Source organism: Serinus canaria, chromosome 4A (assembly GCF_022539315.1).
Source record: "Serinus canaria isolate serCan28SL12 chromosome 4A, serCan2020, whole genome shotgun sequence".
In the NCBI taxonomy this organism is placed as follows: Eukaryota; Metazoa; Chordata; class Aves; order Passeriformes; family Fringillidae; genus Serinus; species Serinus canaria.
The window spans coordinates 6,848,992-6,871,285 of record NC_066318.1 but is presented as its reverse complement, the minus strand read 5'-3'; the positions used below and the strand labels follow the sequence as shown (position 1 = coordinate 6,871,285).

Here is a 22,294-nt window from a genome sequence, read left to right as displayed (position 1 = left end):
AAGTATTCAAAAATAGACATCAACAAGGAGAAAGAAAACTACTCATTAAGGGACATTCATTCCCTTTACTCAAGGGAAGAAGCTTGTTCATGAAGCTATAATTAAAGGATGTATTCTAATGCACAAGAAAACAAATTGAGGTTGCAGAGATTGCCTGGTTTGTTCATAATCTTTATAAACTTTTCCCCCTCAATGATGTCCTGATGCAACATTCTGGACACAATTTTGAGATCTAGCTGTTGGTGTGAGATTAATCCAGGAGGATCAACATGGATCTGGAGAGGTTACTTTCTTCCAGCTCTGTGTCTTCAAGAGGCATTTCAGGACCAAATATTTACTTACTAGTGAGTCTAATTATTTTTCATGCTTATGTCACAGTGAAGCATCACAAGCTAGACAAAGAAATGGGTTTCAACCTCTCTCCAGTTCAAACACTGCCTTCTCATTTGATGTGAAGCATTTGCTTTTATTTAACACTGGTAATGCAGTGCACTTTATAGAGCACCTTCAAGGTAAAAATCTATGCAACCTAGTAAAAAAATAGTGTTATACTGTCCATTAGTTCAAGAAGCAGATTCTGAATCACATCCCTTAGAAAATGAACCATTTCTTCAAATGTCAAATGCACTGTTTACTCCTCACTGGTAGCAAAATGTGATGTACAAGGTTACCAATATAATTTCCAGGCCATTATCTAAACAAACAATCTATGAACAAAACAAGAAAGGGGAAAAAGTAGCTTATCACCTCCAGCTTTAAAGCTGCTGCAAATTCCAACATACAAGTGCCATCTCTCAACAAACACAGAAGAGCTGCTCAGCATGGAAACATGCCTTTAGTCTTTCTTCAGAAATCACAAAGCTCATTCCCAAGGACAATGAAAGCTCCATCAGTGCTTTTCAAGGCAGATCTTCCCCCTTTTCAAGGCTACCCCTCTGAAGGCAGGCACTCCCTTCACTGCAGCCTCCCAGGAGCTGCAGCAGGAGTGTCACCCCCTGGTCCCTGCAGGGGTGGCTTCTCCTCTGTGCCAGGAGCACCTCAGCCCCATCCTGGGGGCCACCCCCGAGGAACCCAGCACAGCTGGGCAGATGTGAGCCCACAGGAGGTGTTGGGCTGTTCCTGCAGAGCCTGCCAGCCTTCAGGCCATGGCCCAGCTGCACACCAGCAGCCCAGAGGCTGGGCATCCCCCTCATTCCTGCAGAGGGTCAAGCCAAGCACACAGCTCACCAGGCAGCCCCACCACAGGCAACAGTCCCCATCTCCCTCCCTGATGTCCCCCCAAAGCAGCTCTCTGCTGGAGCTGGGACAGCCACAGGTCACCTCACACGTGCTGCTCCTGTGTGCCCTGGCAGGGCTTTGGCATTGGTGGTCCAATGCCACCCTGTTCTTCTAAGCCTTTTGATGTTTGCATTTTTGTAATGGAGTTTCTCACACACATTTCATGCAAGCAATGATTGTTTTGCATTCCTTTCTGGAGGAGGAGAGAATGGATGGACTGCTGGTTTGACCAGTGTGGTTGGAGAGGTGGCACTTTCATCCTCCAATCCATGGTCACTTTGGGAATTCTGTAAACATCGAGGTCAGGAAATGAGCATGTCCTTTTTGCCTTGGACACCTCAGCATGTGTCATTCATTTTGTGTCATTGCAACAGTCCAACACCATCCTGCCACCACACACAGCTCTTTGCAAGACAGAAAGGACACCAGCCATCCCCCTGCTCCATCAGAAGCTGAGCACAACTATCCTCTGGACTCCTGTGTTTCCTCAGCTGAAGTCCAAGTTTTCAATGTGTCTCACTGACATATGAACAGACCAGCTCCCTGTGACTGAAATGTTTGCTGGAAGCAGAAATGCTGTGCAAGAGATTCAGCACGCTCTTGTCATTTTTCTCTTTAGACAACACTTTGTTTTATTTTCTTTTAATGTCTTATCTGCACAAGAGGAGGCTGAGCTGCAGAGCCCCCCCCAGCTGCTCACCACAGCCCCACTGAGGGGGGACAATGCCTGACACAATCCCAGGTGACAATCCTTCCCAGGCCACCACCCAGCTCTCAGTGAGTACCCCACCATTCCCAGAGGTCTCCTAGGAGGGGGATCATGGCTGTGCAGCTGGACACTGCAGCCCAAGCATTCCCCTGACAGCATAAAAAACAACCTTAAAAGCCTCATCCAGAGGGAAGTTGTGCACCTAAATCAACCAGCACAGATTTCCACAGTACAAATGGGAGCTCTGACCCTGTCACGATCTGGGCTGGCAATCTCACTGAAGGACCAGGGATGCTATTTGCTTCCATTTAAAGAACTATTTTGAATTTATGAGCCAATATTTAAGAACAGTTGATAGCCCACTTACATGGCAGACTCAAGCAGATTGAAATAATTTCATAATTAAAAGGCAGTAAAAGCATGTGTGTCATTTCAATATAATTCCTCAGAAATTCAGTAGCAATCTGATTTTATTTTTTTAATGAGATAGATTAGAGAGTATGCATTGATCTGATTAGGCTTCACATTCTTTCCTCCTTTTAATGTAAACCAATCTCCTTACATGGATTACTAGGCCTACTTAATTTCCTTTCCCTAGAAAAAGGAACATCATTTTTCACTGTGATCATAATAGGAATTTGACCAATACAAATACACTGCATTACTGCAATCTGTAACTCTCCAATTTCCTTCAAAAGAAGTGAATGCCAAAGCTGTGAGCTGTAATCCTAGAGGCACAGCCTTACTGTTCTCTACTGCTTTAAAAATTGCTTCTTTATGGCATTCAGTCATAGATTTTTTTACTTGAAAATGACAAATTTGGGAAGAGCTAATCAGCAAAAGAATTCATTTGCAATTGATCTGCACTGCACTTTGTTTTGCCTTGTCTCAGAGGGTTGGTTTTTTAATCTTCACTTGCTAACCAACTGGTTTGTGGTTCTTTTGTTCTCCCAAGCACACATTCAGATGCTTTCTTTCCAATTAAGTTTTGGGGTTTTTTTTAATAGTAGCAGATTAAACATGCAGTGCTTCCCACATTTAATTTGTCATAGGAGATGCATTAATTCCTGAAAGCAATACTTCATGGAAATGGCTTTACTTTCACACATCAGAATTTTCACTCATCTCCTGTGCATCCCTGGCTGCCACACACAAACCCAGATGTGCTTCTCTGGCAGCCAGTGTGACACAGGACACAATCCAGCACCCATCAAAACCACCTAAATAAGCCCAGCCACTGTGCACAGCCCAGCAATCACAGATTCCATCCAGCACTCTCTCTGGAAGTGTTCAAAAACCACGTGGATGTGGCACTTGGGGACAAGGGTTAGTGGTGGGCTTGGATTCAATGAGCTTAAAGGTCTTTTCCAGCCTAAGTGATTCCATGATTCTCTGACAGCTGCAAGCAGACACAGCAGCAGGCACTGCATCCCCGTGTACCTGGATGGAAAGGACTTTTCCAGGTATTCTGCTTTCCACAGTCCAGCCTGCATCCCCTTCACAGCTGCAGGAGAAAAACCTAAACTCCAACATCCTGCTGCCACAGAAACAAACACAGATCCTACATCCCTCAGCATCCCTCCACCATCCATGGCAGACATAGCTGCTTTCCTTTTTAGTGAGCAGTAATAAATCTGCCACAAGCACTTCTTTGATACCAAAAGCAATGTGGAGAGCTCAGCCTCTTCTGGGCTGAGGGAATAAAGCCAATTTCAAACTACTCAATTTCACATGAGTAGTGGAAAGTTTGACCAAGGCACTGCTATGATTTTTTGAACATTTTAAGTAGAAAGCTCCATGCTTGAAAACTGGATTGTCAGTGCCTCCAGAGTGTCCAAAAGTTATACTTTTGCATGCACCAGATAATCCAAGAGGCACTGCCAGCCACACACACTCCTGAGGAAAGCTGTCATCTGTCCTCACTGTCTGAGTGGTGTTTTTCACAGATTAATATACTTTCACAGCAGAATGAAAGATTATAAATTGCTAAAATTGATTTCACATCAGTGGTGAAGTCAGAGTGAGTAACACACCTGAGGTGACCCAGTCTGCTCAGGGGAATGTGAAACCACAGTGTATTGACAGTTTAATTGGCTCAGCAAGAGTTCATTTCCCTCAGATGAAATGCACCATTGGCTATTTTATCACTATATCTTATTGCTGCTTTAAAAGTGAAGCAGATGACAATCTAGCAAAATGTTTTCGTTACAGAGACAGCCCCTGTCTTTATTGCTGGGTGCTGGCTTCCTTCCCCCTTTCCTCCCCAGCAAATGCAAACTAGCTCTTGCTTGCATTTTAAGCACTTTGCAGGATGAGAATGCCTCTATATATCCTTTCAGGACAAGTGATGGAAGATGCTGCTGTGCCCATTTCTGTACTGGAACGACAAAGGATAAAACACAAATATTCAACAGCACCAAGCAGTTCTATAAATACCACATTCAAGGGTAACATGACATTTATACCACCTTACTGCAAGCTAAAGAGATGTCTTTTGACTGCTTTATAGCGTTGGGAGGCATTTAAAGAACGTTAGTACTTGAACTATCAAAAGATGATAACTTGGAGCTCAGAAGGTAATTACAGCAAACAGCCACTTGTGGAAGCAGGAGACGTGGAGGAACAGGGAGCCCTCGCTCCTGCTGTCTCACAGCCCAGACAGGGAGGGCAGAGCATTGGTTCAGAGATGGCACAGGGGCAGCACCACCACATGGACGTGCAGAAGCTGCAGGAGATGCCACAGGTACCCAGCAAGGCTGTGATCCCCCTGCAGACCCAGACACCTCCCCATGGAGGAGGCATTCCCTATGGAGCTGCAGCATTAACGCCAGGGAGCAGCCCCAGGTGCACACAGCCAATTCCTCCTTCACCCCCCAGAAGGAGGAAAGCCCCATCCCCTTCCACATCTCCTTCCAGAGCAGAACAGCAGCAGCAGAGCTGGCAGGGGACAGCCCCCAGCAGCAGAAGACACAAGCATCCATCCAGGAGCTCCTCCACACTCTGGACTGGGGGCCCTCAGCCCAGACACCAAGTGCCATGCTTAAAAACTGCTGAAGCAGCACACAGGCAGTTCCAAAAAGCCCCTTATTAACCTCCAAGCCTCATTTCACCCACGAGGGGAAGGACATCAGCAGTGTTTAACTGCAGGGCAGAAACAGAGGCACAACACAGGGAGGGGTCTCAACCACACACAGCTCCCCACTGCTGCACCCCTCAAGCCAAGAAGGCCCCAGAAGCAAGGGCTGGGGCCAGGGATGTCTCCTTCCACACAATTTACTGCTCTGTGGACATGCCAGAGGGTGGCTGCTAACTCTCTGCACAGGGCACAGCACAGAACCCTCCTACAGCAGTCAGCAAAGAGATGCATGGAAGGAAATGCAGGTGGGAGCCCGGGAAGCCGTGGGTGAGGGCATGCAGGGAAACAGCAGCCAAAGCCAGCAAGGTCCCTCCTGCAAGGAGACACCCCAGACACATGCCAAGTCCTCCAGCTATGAGCAAGATGCACCAGGATTTTGGGGAATCGTGGGAAATGGGAGCACTGTGATACTGGCTGAGGCAGGAGGGGAGCCCCACACCTCAGGCTCAGCACTGAGAGGTTCCTCTGGAGGGAGGACCCATCCGGCAGCCCCAGAGCCCAGGGAGCTGCATGCCAGAGCTGTGCTGGCAGGGAAACTTCAGGCAATGAGAGGAAGAAACAAAAGCAAAACCAAACATCTTTCAAAATATCCCTTCCCGGTAGCGTGCACTGTCATGCAGTTCTTCCAAAGCCGTGGTTTATGTGGCTCAGGAGGGCAGTTTCATGCCCTAACTCCTGCATGATGGATTTTACAATTTGTTAAAGAAACTCATCAATCCTCAGCAGTCATTTTTAATGCCCAGAGCCTCCACAAACTCCTGCATTTTGCTGATCCCCCAATTTCAAATCATTTGAAATTGCTGCTACTATTACAGCTCTGCTCCTAAAGCTAAGCATTATGGCACACTCCAGACTTCCAGCTTCGTGTGCTGGTGTAATAAACAGATTAACTGTGATTTATGAACAATAAGTTCTGGTTATTTGAAAGGAAACATTACCTCCCTAGACCAATTCTGACAACCAGAGATCTCTCATTATGCAGACATTATTTCCACCTACCCGTAATCATTGGTTTAGAGCTTCCTTTTCAACCTGGTACATGTATCACCATAGTTTGGTTTTTTTTTTCCCACTACAAACTTTGTGCATCCAAAGCATCTGGCAGGAAGCCCCACCAAAGGCAGAACACCAGCCTAAATTGACCCAGTGAGACAACTCCTATTTTAAATTCAAGTTATTAAAAAAAGATAATATTAAAGCAACAACAAATTAAAAAGCTTTTTCAGAGAAGGGCCACAGTGGAGGTAGGTGCATCACAGAAGGGTCCAGCAAAACTCCAGTCAGCAGAGGACTAATTAGGAAGAGGGATGATAAGATTATACAGATGTGTTTCTTGACCTTATTTACTTGTAAAGTCTAATAAGAGTTTTAATATTCTCTTCCAAGAATTGGATTCATTCTTTTGAGTCCACTCTAAAATATCAGCTTAGTATTTTACAAGCCCACAAGCAGGAGTTGACATTTTCACATGCTCTTTTCACCTGAAACTACTAAACTGACCACCCCACTCAGGACACTTTCAAGTCCTGCTAAGCATCACTTTATACATTTATTCAGTTAATCACAATCACTTTCCTCCTGTTTAGAAAAGCTGAGCAGCCCTGCACACTGGTTGGACAGCCAAGCCCATCCTCACAGCACAGCTGTAACCTGCTGGTCACATCTCATCTCTGCGGGGCTGGTTCAGCCCCAAGAGCTCCCCAGCCCCAGCACCTCTCACCTCCACATTCACAAATAGGTATTGACTTTCCAAGCCAGAGACTTCTCCCACCTGCCCCATATCACCTCCTCCCTCCCCAACACACCAAGGGCAACAATGCAGTGCTAAAGTCCACCCAAGACCTGAAGAGACCTTCCTGAATTATCAAAACTCAATTGGCTTAATGACCCCGGAGTATTAAACTATTCCAAATGATAAGAGACAAGCTCTGCTGGGCAGTGCTGGTATCAATGGTGCTTAATGTGCAAAAGCTCCCACCCACACAGCCCAATCTCTTCTCTCCTAATTGCCACGTGTATCTTGGATTTACCTGTGCAAGGCATAATTAGTAAAGATAAAATTCTTTATATACTTAAACTTCCTTAATAGAATAAAAAGAAATCTCAGCTCCCTCACCTCAACTCTAACACAGTAACAGAGGCTCTTGAAAAATGAAAAGCCTTGAAGGATTTGGAATAAGAAACTTGGAGAGACAATCGCTAATCTTTTATCTTCCAGACTTCAAGCAGAATCAAGTTCTTCAAAGAAAACCCAATAAAGCCCAGACATTTTCATCATAACAAAATAAATAATTCAGTCATACTTTAGAGGACTCCAACATTAGGATTGGCTATTTGATATATTTGTGGCTTAGGTGCCTCTAAACTGATTAAAGATAACCTGATAGAAGCTTGCAATGTCAGAACTGCCTTCATTCCTGACAGATATGAATGGACAGTGTAAATAACTATAAATAACCAAAATGGCTGCATTTATGCCTAATGGAGGATTTACAGCCCTCAGAGCTGCCTGGTAGGACTAAGAGTTACAGCTCTGCCTTTCTCCTACCACAGCACACAAGGAGAGATGAATCGACGTCCTCCACACAGCAGCTGCTCTGCCAGAACCACCAAGGGCCCTCTCCAGAGGAGAAAAGGAGCAGGATTCTCCCATGAATAGGAAAATAAACATGCACAGGCAGGTTTGTTGGTGTTGATTTATAATGGTCTTCCTAGAAACCACTGTGAAGCACACGTCCCAAAAGCCTCTCAAACCTCTGTAGCCCCTGCAAGTTTCCCCCAGTGCAGCTTTTGTTATTTTGTTATTTTCCAGCTGCCATCTGCAGAAGGGAAGATGCTGCTGCCTTTGAGGGGACAGACCAGGTCTCCATTTACCCCTCCAGGTGTTCACCAAGGGGGTCTCAACTGCAGCACCCCAGGCAGTTTTTCAGTTTGGGTTACTGCACTCCTAACCTTCCCACCATCCACTGCATTCCCAAAGCTCCAGCAGCAGTGCAGCCCCACAGGAGCTTTTTGGGAAGTGGATGGAAGCAAATTCTGCACCCACAGAAGGACTGGGGCAGCTCAGTTCAGGGTCAGGAACAGCCCGATGTTGTGTCTCAGGATTCACACCACTGCTGGGGGATCACAGAGCCACTGACACAATTCCAGCAGCTCCGTGTTGGCACCACGTGGGAAAGTCCCTCCAGGATGGGACTGGCACCAACAGAAGGGGCTGCAGAGAGGCAGCACCAGATCCTGCTGCTCACTTACTTGAGCAATCACTTAAAATACCGAAAGCAGCTCTCCCCAGGAGCTCACTGTGCAGAAGCAGCCCCTCACAGCCAGCTCTCCTGTTCCTGCTCTTCTCACTGGATGGAAGGGGAGATTACCAGGAAATCTGACACAAAGAATGGGTGCAGATGCTCCCCTTCTCTCAGAGGTCCTTCTGTGCTAAATTGTGTCACCACCTTTCTCCTTTATCATGTACCTTTTCCCTTGAACAGAGAACTGGTAGGAATGTACCACAAAAGCTGCAAGTGAGCAGCTGCTAAAGCTTTAAGTTTCTGCTATCCACAGAGCAATGTGGCCAATATGCAGGGTAAGAAATTAAGTGACCATTCAAAAGTAAATTCCCAAGCTTGGGAAGCAGGAGGAATCAGGCTGATAAACATGCACACAAGCCAACCCCAAGGAACAGAGTTCTTTAGTGAGGGCAAGGGGAGATAAAGAAGAAGCACATTGGTATTTTCCTGCTCAAGTTTACCTTTCACAAAGTTGAGCCATTCAGATTCAATGCTTAGGAAATCAACAGAATTCAGTGAGGAATTTTTTGTTGTTGTTGTTGTTGTCATTGTTTCAGAAGGAAAAGGACTAGATGGGGGCAGGGCCAGAAATTTCCCCATTGAAAAAAGCAAAGATCTAACATCAGAAGAAAAAGAGGGGGAAAGCAAACCAGAGGCAAGGTTCTCACTGTTTTCTCCAAGAGTTGAGTTGCACAAACTACTGCTTAGTTTGGATGAGAACATTTAGCAATACTAAATGGCACATGACAAAAGACATGAGCTGTTCTGAGGTGATGAGGTTTATCCCAGCTTCAGAGCAGAGAACCCAACCAGGAGGTACCAGCATGGATACACCAAGGGAAAGCAAAACAAACTGCCCACAAAGAAATCCTGGAGTAATATTAACTGCAGTCCAGGCAGCCACAATCCATTTTAACACTGTCAAACACAGCAAGTTTCCAAAAGATTAAATCACTACTTAAATCATCTTCATAATTTCAAAAAATGCCTCTGAGATAAGACAGGAGCTAATTGTACCATTTAAATTTAGTGAAGGGAGGATTTTTTTGGTTGGGATTTTTCCTTCTTAACTGCAATAAAGAAAAAGCCCAAGGGTCTAAAACTAATAATCTAATAAACTTTGCTAAGTGAACATTGTAACAGATAGGCCTGCATGAGATTTCCTGTAAATGCCAGACAATTTCCCTTGATCTTTATCAGCAGAGATGCTGCTCTAGCTTCAGCAGGAAGAAATTAAATTTGGTGCAAAATAATAACATCTGGGTGAGATTCTACTTGTCAGACTAGCAGTCCCTTTAGATGCCAGGGTAAAAATATTAAAATGAACTCTGAAGGATTTCACATTTGTGTTTTTAATATGAGTGGTTGAGCTGTGTTTCCATACCAACACATTTCCCCTCTCTGGAGAGAGATGCAATTATGCATCCTCTGCACTGGGTCCCCAGACTGGGGGTCTGACCCAAAGCCACGCTGGGAGCTCTCTTCCCTGCCAGAGCACATCTCAGAGCTGGCACTGCTTCCAGCTGTCCCATCCCTGAACTCCCATTGCCAGAGCCACAGGGAATCTGTCCCCAGAACCAGCAGGAGATGCTCAGGGGACACTGGGGCTCCTCTTCCCTGCCTACTCCAGCATCCCCCCAGCAGTGCCCTGCACCGCCCTGCCAGGGGCATCCTGAACAATTCCTACAGCTGGAACAGCCTCTGGCATTGCAGCCATCAAAATACTCTTAAGCAAGCAGCAATCAAAAGCTCAACCTATTTTTAAAAGTGTTCTTCTGCAAACTTCCAGACTAATTTTAAAGATAACAAAAGTAAATGATGTTCAAAGTCTAATGAATCGTCCTTCCATGTCCAAAACACTTTATACAAGATAATTAAAGTGAGCTCCTCAATGGTTCCAGCTAGGAATTCCTCCTCTTTAGAGCTTTTTTAATAAGCAGAAGTGGTCAGAAACTGTTCAATTAAATGCTTTTCTTCCCCACCACCAAGAATGGCAATTGCACATACCAGGGCTTCTCAGAATAACTTCAAAACCCCTGCACAGGTCCCTGGGCCAGGGTGGAAATCACAGTTTAAAAAAAATGGGGGGGATAATAAAATCAGAGCAAAGGATTCAACTCTCTCCAGAAGTAGCAGAAGTCCAGAGCCAGAGCACCCAACTGCTGTGCACAACCTGCAGTTCCACAGGGTGCCATTCCCACGCAGAATAAGAACTAACACTGCAGCTTCTGTCAAATGGCAAGGAGGGAGGCACACAGTTTGTATTCCACCCAGGTTATTCACCATTTCTGAAGCTGGTCCACATTTCCAATGCCTAGGAAACCAATCTTTCATTACTTTCACTCCATTCTGGTTATTAGAATTGGATCTTAATGGGGACTGCATTAAGAATTACTGGGGAAAAAAATGTGCTGTTATCTCCTCAGCAATTCATTTGATCTTACATTGAGAAAAACAACATATTAAACTTCATCAGTCAGTTGTGGCCCAGACAGAGCTCTGCCCTGATCTCACAGGCTTCAGCAAGTCTTGGGTCTTGCTACTAGTGAGGCATAAACAAAAATGAATCAATTATTCTGCAAAAATATCATCATGAAGGAAAAAACGCTTGGCTGCCCATGACTTCTTTTTTAAACACAGGCAAAAACACCATTAATACAGAATGATGGAACCTCAATAGGACAGCACTCAACAAATAAGCAATCATTTCACTGCACATTAACCATAAGGCCCTAAAAAAATTATTGCAGATTTAAGTGGCACAAACTGGTGTATCAACCGTAAAAAAATATATCTAAAGATCCATTTTGCAAAAAAACCCAAGCAAACAAACAGAACCATCATATTATCATTAAAAAGAGAGCTGCCCCAGACAGCAGAGCACAGGGCCACCAAACACTCAAATACCCCATGGGGCACCAGGGACCACATTTGGGAACCAGCAGCCTCTGCCACCTTTCCCACAGAAAAACCAACTTTGTTGTGCAGAGGATAACAAGAACAACACACACAGCTGAGGCAGATCTCACCAAGCATTACACCCAGGTGACAACCAGACTACCTCACTGCAGCCCATATTTTGGGAGTGACAAAGTCAGACCAGAAAATACTTGCACAGAGATTTTAATTCTTGTAAAGGTGGGATTTTTTTTGTTTGTTTGTTTTAATTTGTACCTCAAGAAGTTTAGCCTTTAAATTTCCATTCATCCTTACAGCTGCAGGAATTTTTAGGACAAGCTCTGCAGAGCAACCATACAGCAAAGCAGGTATATTCCATTCCTAATCATAAACATATAAAAGTATATAAACATAAAAAGCATATATAATACCTACAAACACATGAAAACAAGCAAACAGAAAGCTTCCAGCCACTTGCACATCCAATTGCCCAGTGCTGAGGAAGAGGAGCAGAAACGCTGCCTCCTCCTGCAGGAGTCTGGAGCACCCCCAGCACTCACTGTCACTGTCACATTTTCTGACAAATCCCTTCACCAGGATTTCTTCTCCTGGGAAGCTGAGAAACCTCAGAGAAAAATGAAAACAATAATTATCTGATTTGCTCCTCCTGTGTTTTGCTGCTGTGGAATGTGGTCTAGAGATTGTTTACCAACAGGTCCATGTTTGATTGGCCATTAAGTAAACACAATTCACATGAAACCAATCACCATCAGCTTGTCAGACTCTGAGGAGTCAGTCAGGAGTTTTTTATTAGTATCTTGTTAAGCCTTCTGATGGATCCTTTCTCTATTTTTTAGTATAGTTTTATTATAGCATTCTTTAATATAACATATAATAATAAATTACCCTTCTAAGAACATGGAGTTAGATTCATCAATTCCTCCATCGTGCTGGGGACCCCAAAAACACCACAGCTCACCTTGGAAGACAGCAGCATTCTGGATGACCAGGAATTTGAGCTCCATGCTGGCAGACTGCAGCAGCTGCTCCATGTTCAGGCGGGCAGCTGCCTGGTACTTCTCCTCCATCTTCCTCGAGCAGCACGTGGAGCCCTTGGGGACACAGACCTGCAGATCAGTCCCTGGAGAGGCACAGCAGAAGGAGACAATTCATATTAGGAGAGGAAACCACCTCCAAGCATCACTCTGGCTGCAATTACTGCCTGGGCAAATTGATGGCATTTCTGGAATTTGTCCTGAGCAAGCAGCTGGGCCAGAGGGAAGGGTGGATAAGGCAGAGCCCAGATTGCAGAGCAGTGGCCCCTGAGAGCTGTGCCTGCTCCAGCTCCAAGACACCCCAATGTGCCAGTGCCAGGCAGAGTGACCCCAGCCTCACCCTGCTGTTCCTGTCTGCCCACAGCAGTGAGGAGTCAGTGAGGGCAGGAAAGGTGGAGTGGGAGGTGGAAAACAGAGACTGAGTTGAGGGTGTGGAATTACAGTGAATAGAGCAATGGATGGAGTACATCAAGGAGGATATGCTTGTGATTTGCATAAAGATTTGAAGTCATTTGGAAGTAACAGTGCTATGTGCCTGCAATTCCTACCCTATTGTATCCCCAGCAACAACACTAACAGCAGAAGGACACAACTATAATGATTTACTTGGCTTTTTAGCAGACTTTTAAATTGTACAACCAAATCTCCCCATTCCATCCTTCCTCTGCAACAGGCAAAGCACAAGGCCCATTGCTTCACTCATGACTGTCCCACTGCAGAGGGACACATCCTGAGGGATGCTCTGAGCACTGCACAAGGCAAGAGCCTCTTCTGCAGCCCCTTCACTCATTCAGCAGGATGGGACAATAGCCAGGGGACAAAGGCCAGAGGGACACCACTTGCTCTGGGATCCCCAGCACTGCTCAGTGATACTAAACTTCTTTTTCTGACATTCCCAAAGCATTTATTCATGGAGAAAGTAGACAGCTTCAAGAGAATTGTTGTTAGCTAAAAATAAATAAAATCTGGGGAAGAAAATAGAAATCTTTCCAGGCTCAGACAAGAGAAGATGAAACAGAAGAGCTGGAAGTAGCTGCAATAAAAGGCCCCATCTTCCATCAACTTTTAAGAGCAAACTGAGGCTCCAAACACACAAGCAGAGAAACAAGCTCGCATCAAAGCAAACAGCTCTCCTCATGCAAAACACATCTAATCTGATGCTGCTCTTAGCAACTCAAACAGCAAAAACCAGCCCCATTAAAAATGGCTATCCAGGGTCAAAGAACCCAAAGAACCCAGCCAGCACCCACATTTCATTGTCTGCCACCCAAACTGCATCATGCCCAAAGCAAAAGCAGTTCCCTGCTGGGTTCAGCTCTGCCAGGAACCGGGACTGGGAAGCAGTGCCCAGGCCAGTGACCAACAGCCCTGACAGAGTGAAGGCTCCTCACACCTCTCACTCTGCCTTCCTGCTTGTTATAGAGGGTTTTTCCTCAGTAAAAGCTACTTTGGTAATTTACATCTTTGCTCTGGAAGGATTATGCTTCCTTTCAGGTTCCTGTCTTCTCTCCTTCACAAGAGTCTTTTACCACATCCACTCTCTCCCTAATTACTAGAAAGTGTCAAAAGTCACTTTTGCAAGTGTAGTCTAGAAGAACAGGATTAATATTAATGTCAGTTCAATCGTGTGCCTCCTGAAGAAGAGTCATGCACGGTGCCAAGGGAAAACCAGCTGTCAGGGCTCAGGAGCAGCGACAGCAGAAATCCTCCTCCCTCCAGCCCTATCCCTTCCCTGGCACAGCATGGGAAAAGGAACATGAAACATTTCATCTACAACAGGCATTGCATGTGGGGAAAGGAGATTTAACCAGTGCAGGCCCTGCTGCTGAAAAAAAAAAACCACAAACAAAGGGGGAGAGAGGGTCCACACCCCCACTCTGGCTCCATCACTCTCCACTGCCTCAGTTTCCCCTTTGCAAAGCAGGATGCCCAACACAAGTCCCTTCCTCAAGCCCTGTGGCACAGAGCCAGCACCACCAATGTCTCAAGCTCCAGCCCCAGTGATTCGTGAATTCACCCACTCCAGAGGAGCACAGCGACAGGTATTTCATGCATTGGGAAAATAAAAGGGACCATAAAACCACGTAACAGCAAGATACTGCATTAATGAGAAAAGCAGTTGTATAACAGCAAGTTAAAGAGGTTTTTTAAAGTCAAACCCAACTCAATTTACACCACGAAAAAGCTTAGCGTGGTCTCTTTAACACTACAGTACGCCCATAAATTTCTTTTTAATACAAAGCTTATTTCCTCCTACATTTATTATATTAGGACACATTTCAAATTATAAAATAAAAATCCTTCCATGATTAATGGAAATACCAATATAGAAAATCTGAGAGTTGGCAATTAAGAGGTCTCTGCAAGTTAAAGCCAAGGATAGGAAGCAGCAAGGTCATCTACTCACATCCCATCCTTCTTTTTTGCAATTAAGCCAATTTCTCCCCTTAAATGGATCTTTATTTTTGTGCAGTAAAAAGACAGACACATGCTGTATCAGAGCAATCACAGAGGAGGAGGAAAAAGCCTGGGAATTAACTCAGCTTAAAATGTTTTTACAGAGACAGCCAACTAACACAGTAAGAAACGTCACGGTAAACACAACAGGACAAGGCAGGCAGGGCAGGGCTCTTGGGAGGTACCAGGGACAAGCTCCTTCTTGGCACAGAGCTGCTACAGAGGGACAGGGAATGGGGGCCTGACTCCCATCTGCCAGCCCTTTTCTGTGTATGGCTCTCCCAGATGGCGAGCTGGCTCAAACACTCCATCTCCAAATCCCCCAGGAGCAGCAGGGAACGGGAGGTTTCAATGCCAGTCCCCCAGGAGCCACTAACCCATCCCGCTGACCCCAGCCCCAGCAGACACAGATGAAACAGAGACAAAGCTTTTGACCTGCCAGTGTCTTTGGGGTTTACTCATGCCATTGCCCGAAGGAGCCTCTCTGCACTCGAGCTGCAGCCCCCCAGGAGCCCCAGGGGCTCACAGACCACGCGCCAAGGATGCGGAGACGCCTGGGAATGCTCAGCAAGCCCACGGACCAGACATGAGCAGTAAAGGAATTAGGGTGCCACACGTTTCTGCCTCCAAAAAAATCCACAGGAAAAGGTCCTGTGAGTCATCAAATCCTACCTCAGCCTCCCAGCCCACCCCCTCTCAGCATTTTATCTAACACAAACACCTCCAGCCATGCTCCGGCTTGTGAGATAGCAAAGCCCATTCCACTGCCTAATGGCCCTTCACTGTTAAGACCGTTTTTATCTCCCAACCTACACAACCCCTTTTTCTTAAAGTTTCAAGTCATTACACCTTGTAATGCCAGTCTCAGCCCTTGCAAACAACCTTCTCCTTTTGCTATAAATCACTACAAACTCATTTTCAGAAAGACAGTGTCCCTCAAATTACTGCAACCATTTTATTAAATGGCATTTGGATGCTCACATACCAATCTTGGCAAGATTAGTGAGATGATGAGATGCCAAGCACAGCAGCCTGACCCTCTGACACCCAACTCCCACAGCTGAGAAGGCACTGGCTGCAGCCCCTTCCATGGGTGCAGGCTCCATCAGAACTGTGCCATTTATGCCATCTTGGGGAACAGCAGTGTAAATGCTCCAGCAATTTTGCATAGGCTCCCAGCTGACAGAAATAAACTCTAAAGCAGCACTAATTTCAGTAGCACCCTGCCTCTCCCTCCTCCCGACAGGGAATTTTTACTGGCAGTGAATTTAAACCATTACATTTGACTTTGATGTACAATTATTCCCGCAGATAGGTGGTGAGTACAGCAGAAGTGAAAATCATTTCAGTGGATTAAATGTCAAAAATAAAAACCCTCAAGATCATCTATGGGGAGTTGTGGACTCCTTCACAAGGCTGAAGGATTTTCCTTTGATTTTAGGCATCCCAGGATAGCTTCAACCCTGTCATCAGATACAGGCAGGCAAGCTGTGCACGCTGAGGCACACAAGCCTTCCCACCCAGATCCAATGGCAGCTTAAATCAGATTAACATTCTCCCCAAACTCACCCCAGGCATTGCCAAAATAAGAACCTGTCCCTGCTTAATGCCACATTCCTGCAGCCTCCTCCCCATGTGAGGGGGCTCTGCTACTCCGTGCAGTGGCACCTTCGCCTTCTGCAGTCTGCAAGTGTCAGAGGAGTTCCTCCCACCCTCTTAACTCACCAATTTGGTACTATTACCCACAAGAAATATGCTGTTTTGGGTCAATTTTCCTCCTCCAATTGTTTTACAACCAGCATCATGCTTTAAATAGATAAAAGCAGTGACTCAACATTTAAATATAGTGGATTTTCCCCCAGCTTTTTCAATACTTTTTTATTAAGAACCTTTTAAATGATGTGATTAGGGGGTTGTACATCTGTTAGTGCCTTTTAATGCTCAGCATCTAGGGGGAGGAAAAGGAAATGCAGAACTGTTTAGAACCCAGATTTAATGCTGATCTTTATAAACCTAATTAAAGATATATAAATTATAAACCAACTCATTCAATAGGTGATTTAAGTTGGAACAGTATGCATAGTACATGGGATATTTATTACTGCTTAATTATCCTTTATTTTCTATTCCATCTTGTGTTTCACAAGACCATCTGACTTAGGATTCCTCCCCTAGTCTTGCAATGTTGGCCAGATGATTCTCATGCAAATCTAACACACTATAAAAACACATCTTTTAAAAGAAGACATTACAGTGAAAAAAAGGTTTTACAGAGTAAAAGTTTCCTCCTGACAAATGTATAAACACCGTCATCAATGGAGTTAACTTTGGGCACCCACTCCCTACACAGATTTGTTACAGTCACATGCACACATCCCACAGCCATTCCAAAGGCCAGGAAGAACACTGTTCAGGATGTTGTTAAAGTTAACCCCTGGGAAAAAAAAATAAAATTAATGATCTCACTATAAAACCACTGCCTGGGGAGGTTAGTAAATTTTAGGGTTCTGCTCCTGCTCTCAACTATCAAGAGAGCAACTTGCAGGCCTGAAATAATTAAGAACAGAAAACTCAATTATCTAGTAAACTAAGCTTTTAAAGCACCGTGCTAAGCTAAATGGAAAGGCTGCACAGGGAGGAGCACCATTAGTCCCACTCAGGAAAAACAGAATAAAAGAGCAGGAGTACAAAGGGAACCAGCTCACGAGCAAAGGCACATCGAGTTCAGCAGGAAGAGTTGGGATTTTTAATTTTTAAACTGTACATTGGCACACACCAGCAAAAAAAAAAAAAAAAAAAAAAAAAAAAAAAAAGAAAGAGAAGAAAGCTTGACATGCTCAGCCAGTCACTTGTAAAGCATTGCACCTCAACTCCAAAAGGTTAATCTCCTATTTTCTTAGGGGGAATCCATATTTGCTTCCATCAAAGAAAATGAACAAAAAGCTGGAAATAACACTTTGCTGTGGGAGAAGGAAAACAGACCTGGCAGCAGATATTTCTGTCAAGATAAATATTCCTCAGTTTTCCACTGTTCCAGAGCAGAAACGGCCATCCCCTCTCCCCATCCTGCCAAGGCACCAGCTCACCCCTTCCCCTCTACCCACAGCCCAATTACCTGTCACCACCAATAGAGACAAACACAAATGGCAGAGAGGAGAGAAAAACAGAGCAGGAGAAATGGAAATTCAAGCTGCTGTTTATAGATAGGGGAAATTATGCAGAGAAAAGACAAACGGAGGAAGAAAACCAAGACAGGCCACATAGCAAAAAGAGAATTTAGTTATTACTGAGCATGAAGCTACCCCAGCACAGAACCACAGTCTGGCTCAGGAGCTGGCATTCAGTCTCATCTTCATCAAAACCCAGGAAAAACTCTCTCCCATCACCCTGCCTTCACTCTCTCCAGCACAAGATCTCTGATCCAGGTCCAGTCAAGATGTTGCCATGAATTACATCCTCCCACCCCTCAGAACAGCCAGCCACAGCTGACAGCAGTTAGGTTTCGCTGTTCCCCACCTCTAAGCAGGCTAAAGCACACCCCAGAGTGACAAAATCCTGGTCCCCAGACTGCAGGACCAGAGGAGGCCAAGCTTCTCACTGCCTGGTGCACGCCTGCAGCTACTCCCAGAACATCAATACTGCCCACCAAACAGCACGACACTTCCCTCACATTTCACAGAATTGCCTTTTTTTTGGTTTTTTTAAAATTAGAAGTGTGGTCTCTGTCTACTTCAGAGCTCTCCTACGGAGCTTGCTGTGCCAGTGTCCCTCAGCCCACGCACCGCTGATGCAGTAAAACTGAGCTGTGGGACATTTCTCCTGAGTGTGTTGCAACTCAGCAGCATTTCCACTACTTATTCCTTCAGCAACAACTGCTCATAATGCAAAATGGGGCTTCCAGAAAAAAACTGTGTAAAAAAAAAATTTAAAAAATCCACATTTTAAATAAGTTCTTTAACTTCAGTTTCTCCAGGGTGGTGTGATCCATTGGGAAAGGTTCTCAGAATTGATTCCATGGTGATTTGTGGCTGGGAACTCCAAAACTTTTTTTAATTGACAGATGTATGAAAGGAAGAAAAGGAATAAACAGATGCCTGGAAAATAGTCCTTGAGTGATGTTCCCCTATTACAGAGATTTATGCAGCTGCTAGTAGGAGAAGCAAGTGCTCTGAAGTGTAATTACCACACAGAGTCATGCAAGATGGGCCAGATCCAAGGTATAAGCAAGCAGTCATTGCTTTAATTATGATCAAGTTTATGTACTTAGGCAAATGTAAAATCCACTTTCGATTTGATATGTGGGAACTTTATCATTGTAACAAGCTGGAAGCATTCACTTGAAACAGCAGCCCTGTTACGAGGTATTGATCCAGCTGCCCACAGGCTCTGCAGAGAGGCAGAGGGCTCCTTATTCCTCCTGGCTATCAGGGATGCACCTGGGACTCACAGGGCAGTGAGACTGTAACTGAGGAACCCCAGCAACCTAAACCCTGCTGGGAAGTGAGGGATACCAGGGCAAAAACACCCACTGCAATCACAGCCAGGCCAGGCTGGAGGATGCTGCTGCTTTCTGGGGAAGGACTGATCCCATTGCAGCATGGCAGCCCCTCAGTTCAATGGGAGTCATTCTCCAGGAACCTGCCCAGCCCTCCATCACATCCCTGGAGTGTGTAAAAACACACTCAGCAAAGTTACTTAGGAATCAAAGCAAGAATCTCACTGGCTTTCAAAGAAACAACTTCTTTCTGACAAACAGAATTTGGCAATTCAGTGGTGATAAGAGCAGCTCTTTCCTGCAACTCCTCATGCAAACATTTGACTGGAAAGTATTTCCAGTGCCACTTCCTTACTGACCAGGAGATTGAGGCTATGTGGGACAGAGAGAGGAGAGATGCTGTTCCTGCAGCTAGTCTGAAAGGAGCATTAAGTGCTGAAATGTATATGAGAAGAGAACATAAGGACAGGTAGGAATAGGAAAGGTACACTCTCGCCAAGACTTAGATCAAAACTCCCCTCATATCTCTCACAGCTCTTGATAAGCTGAGGCACTACTACAGTCCTACAGACCAAAAGACTTGGGATTTACAGCAGCCACAGCACCTCGCAGTCCCAGCTCTGGGCACCCCATTTCCCCCCTCGCTCCCTCTCCTGTGCTGCCGCAGATCACTGCTGAAGGAACCCCTGTGTTTCTGGCCTGTGCGACACCGAATGCAAGAAACCGAACTCAACACATCGTTATTAAAAACAGCCACCGCTGGCGATGATCTCATTGCACCTCCCCTGCCTGTCACGTTTGCCTGTTATCTTTTCCTTTTCATACTTTGATCACAAGCTTTTCAGGGCAGGCGTTCTCGGCTGTGAATTGAACCCAGAGCACAGCAGCACCGAGCTCTCCAGGCAGCTCCGGAACGCAGCCATCAAACCGATCCGTCTGTGTACACACGCAGCCACCCACCTGGAGCAGCCGACACTCCCTAGCTCCCAAAAAGCTGCAAAGAGCCTTTAAAAGGCAAGGAATTCAAGTATTTCGCTTACATTTTAAAATAGCAATAAGGCATATACACAGAAAGCAGCCTCGCAGGGGGCAGGTGTTGAGGTTTGGTGCGGTACCACCCCGGCAGCCACCTGTAATGGGAACTGCACAGCACAACAACACCACTCCCAGAGCCGTCAGGCTCCCACCGCGCCCTCGCACCCCGCACGGTTCGCGCACAGCCCGGGGAATGCCGCGCTGCCTCCTTCCAGCCCCATCCTCTGGAGCTGCGGCAGCCCCGGGCTCGGGCTGGGATCAGGGTTTGGATGCTGTCGGAGCAGCCCCACAGGGCGGGACTGCCGCGGACCCGGGCACACCTCGGGCAGAGGAAAGCGGCTCTGGCGGACCCGGGACCTGCAGAGACGTGACGGGCGCGCGGAGCCTCCGCTCGCCAGCGGGGACACCGCAAGCTGCCGGGGACCTCGCACCGGTCCCCAACAGCGGCATGCGAGGACGGGGCGGGCTGGTCCCTCCGGCAGCGCCGCGGCTCTGCCCGACAGCCCGAGCTCACCTCGGCCATCCGGGGTGAAAAAGCCTCCCGAACAAACCGAGCGCAATAAAGACCCGCTCTCCAGCGGATTCCCATTACCGCGACGTAATCACCGGCTTCGCGTTATCCCCACATCCGAGACGCCGAACCCGGCGGCTGCCGGCAGCCCCTGCCGCCGGGGGAGGGCAGCTCCCCGCGGGAGAGCGGGCAGCTCGCACCCGGCTCCGCAGCGTCCCGCAGCCGCACGGCGATCCCCGCCCGCGGCCCCGGCTCGAGGCGCTGCAGCCGCTTCGCCCCGCACCCGAACGGCCCCGGCGAGAGGACGACAGCCGGCCGGACACCACGGGGAGAGCGCTCTCACCTGGCACGGGGCTCTCGGGCACCCACTTGGCTCCGGGCTGCAGTACCTGGAAGGCGGTGCGGACCGGGCGGCAGGAGGCTTCCCCCGCCGGCTGCGCGGCCCCCGGGGCACCGAGCAGCGCGGCCGCCAGCAGCGGCAGCAGCACTCCGCCGCTCCCCAACATCCTCCCGGGCCAGCGGGGCGCTCCTCTAGGCGCTGCCAGCGGACATGCCCGCCGTGCCGGGACCGAGAGCAGCGGAGCAGAGCTCGGCCCCGCGCCTCGCGCGGCGCTCCCGGGGCGCCGGTCCCGGCCCCGCGCGCGCCGCTCCGCCCCGGCCCTGATTGGCGCCCGCCCCCCGCCCGCGGGAAACTCGCCCCACGCGCGGCACCGCCCCGGCGCTCATTGGGCCCCGCGGGGCTGCCCCGGCCCCCCCGCGCCACGCCCGCCCCGCCCGCTCCGCACCTGTGCGCGCCACGCCCGTCCGCACCAACCCCGACCCGAACCCTGATCCCGGCACGGACCCTGATCCCGGCACCGGCACCGGCACAACCGCGGGCTCCCACCGCTCGGAGCGCCGCTCCCGGTGCCCCCTCGCTCGCTGAGTTTGCGGTGCAGACCCTGCGTAGCCCCTCGCGTGCACCTGGCGTGGGACGTGGGATGCGCGGTCCCCGGTTTGCACGCGTTTCATGAGTTCACAGGGCTGCACCGCGAGTGAATAGAGCGTTTCTTGAGCCCTTGCCAGCCGGGGCTGCAAGGGAGGGCGAAGTTCCACGCGCTGCACTAGACCCTTCCCGTAAGGGTGAGGGACGGAGTAGGATTCACCTGGAAGCTCCGCCATGAGGGGGGAGTGATGCTGAGTGCAGCGCTGTAAGCATCACTGCCCTGGGGCAGCACTGAAGTCTGGATAGCCAATGTCTCCAGAATGCCCAGGAGTACCACGGATTTGGGGTGCTGTTGGGTGTGTACAGAACAAATCACCAGAGGAGCTACCTGGAAACAGGCAGCTCTACATGAGCAGGCTGTATTCCTCCAGCACAACCATTTCTGCACCAGTTTCCAGATGCAGTTGTTGGGAACACCTCACTCACTGAGCTGAAGGTTCCCCAGGGTCTC

General features: G+C 47.5%; 1 protein-coding gene across 1 annotated transcript in view; it reads right to left on the bottom strand.

The window, feature by feature from the left end:
• GPC3 (glypican 3) overlaps positions 1-21,379 on the bottom strand; it is a 140,174-nt gene extending 118,795 nt beyond the window's left edge. The window contains exons 1-2 of the mRNA XM_030229078.2: positions 21,202-21,379; positions 12,285-12,446 (exon numbers count right to left, since the gene is read on the bottom strand). Of these exons, the coding sequence (XP_030084938.1) occupies positions 12,285-12,446; positions 21,202-21,364 (325 nt within the window). The 5' untranslated portion in view covers positions 21,365-21,379. The remainder of the gene's footprint in view (positions 1-12,284; positions 12,447-21,201) is intronic.
• Between the last annotated feature and the right edge of the window lie 915 nt (positions 21,380-22,294).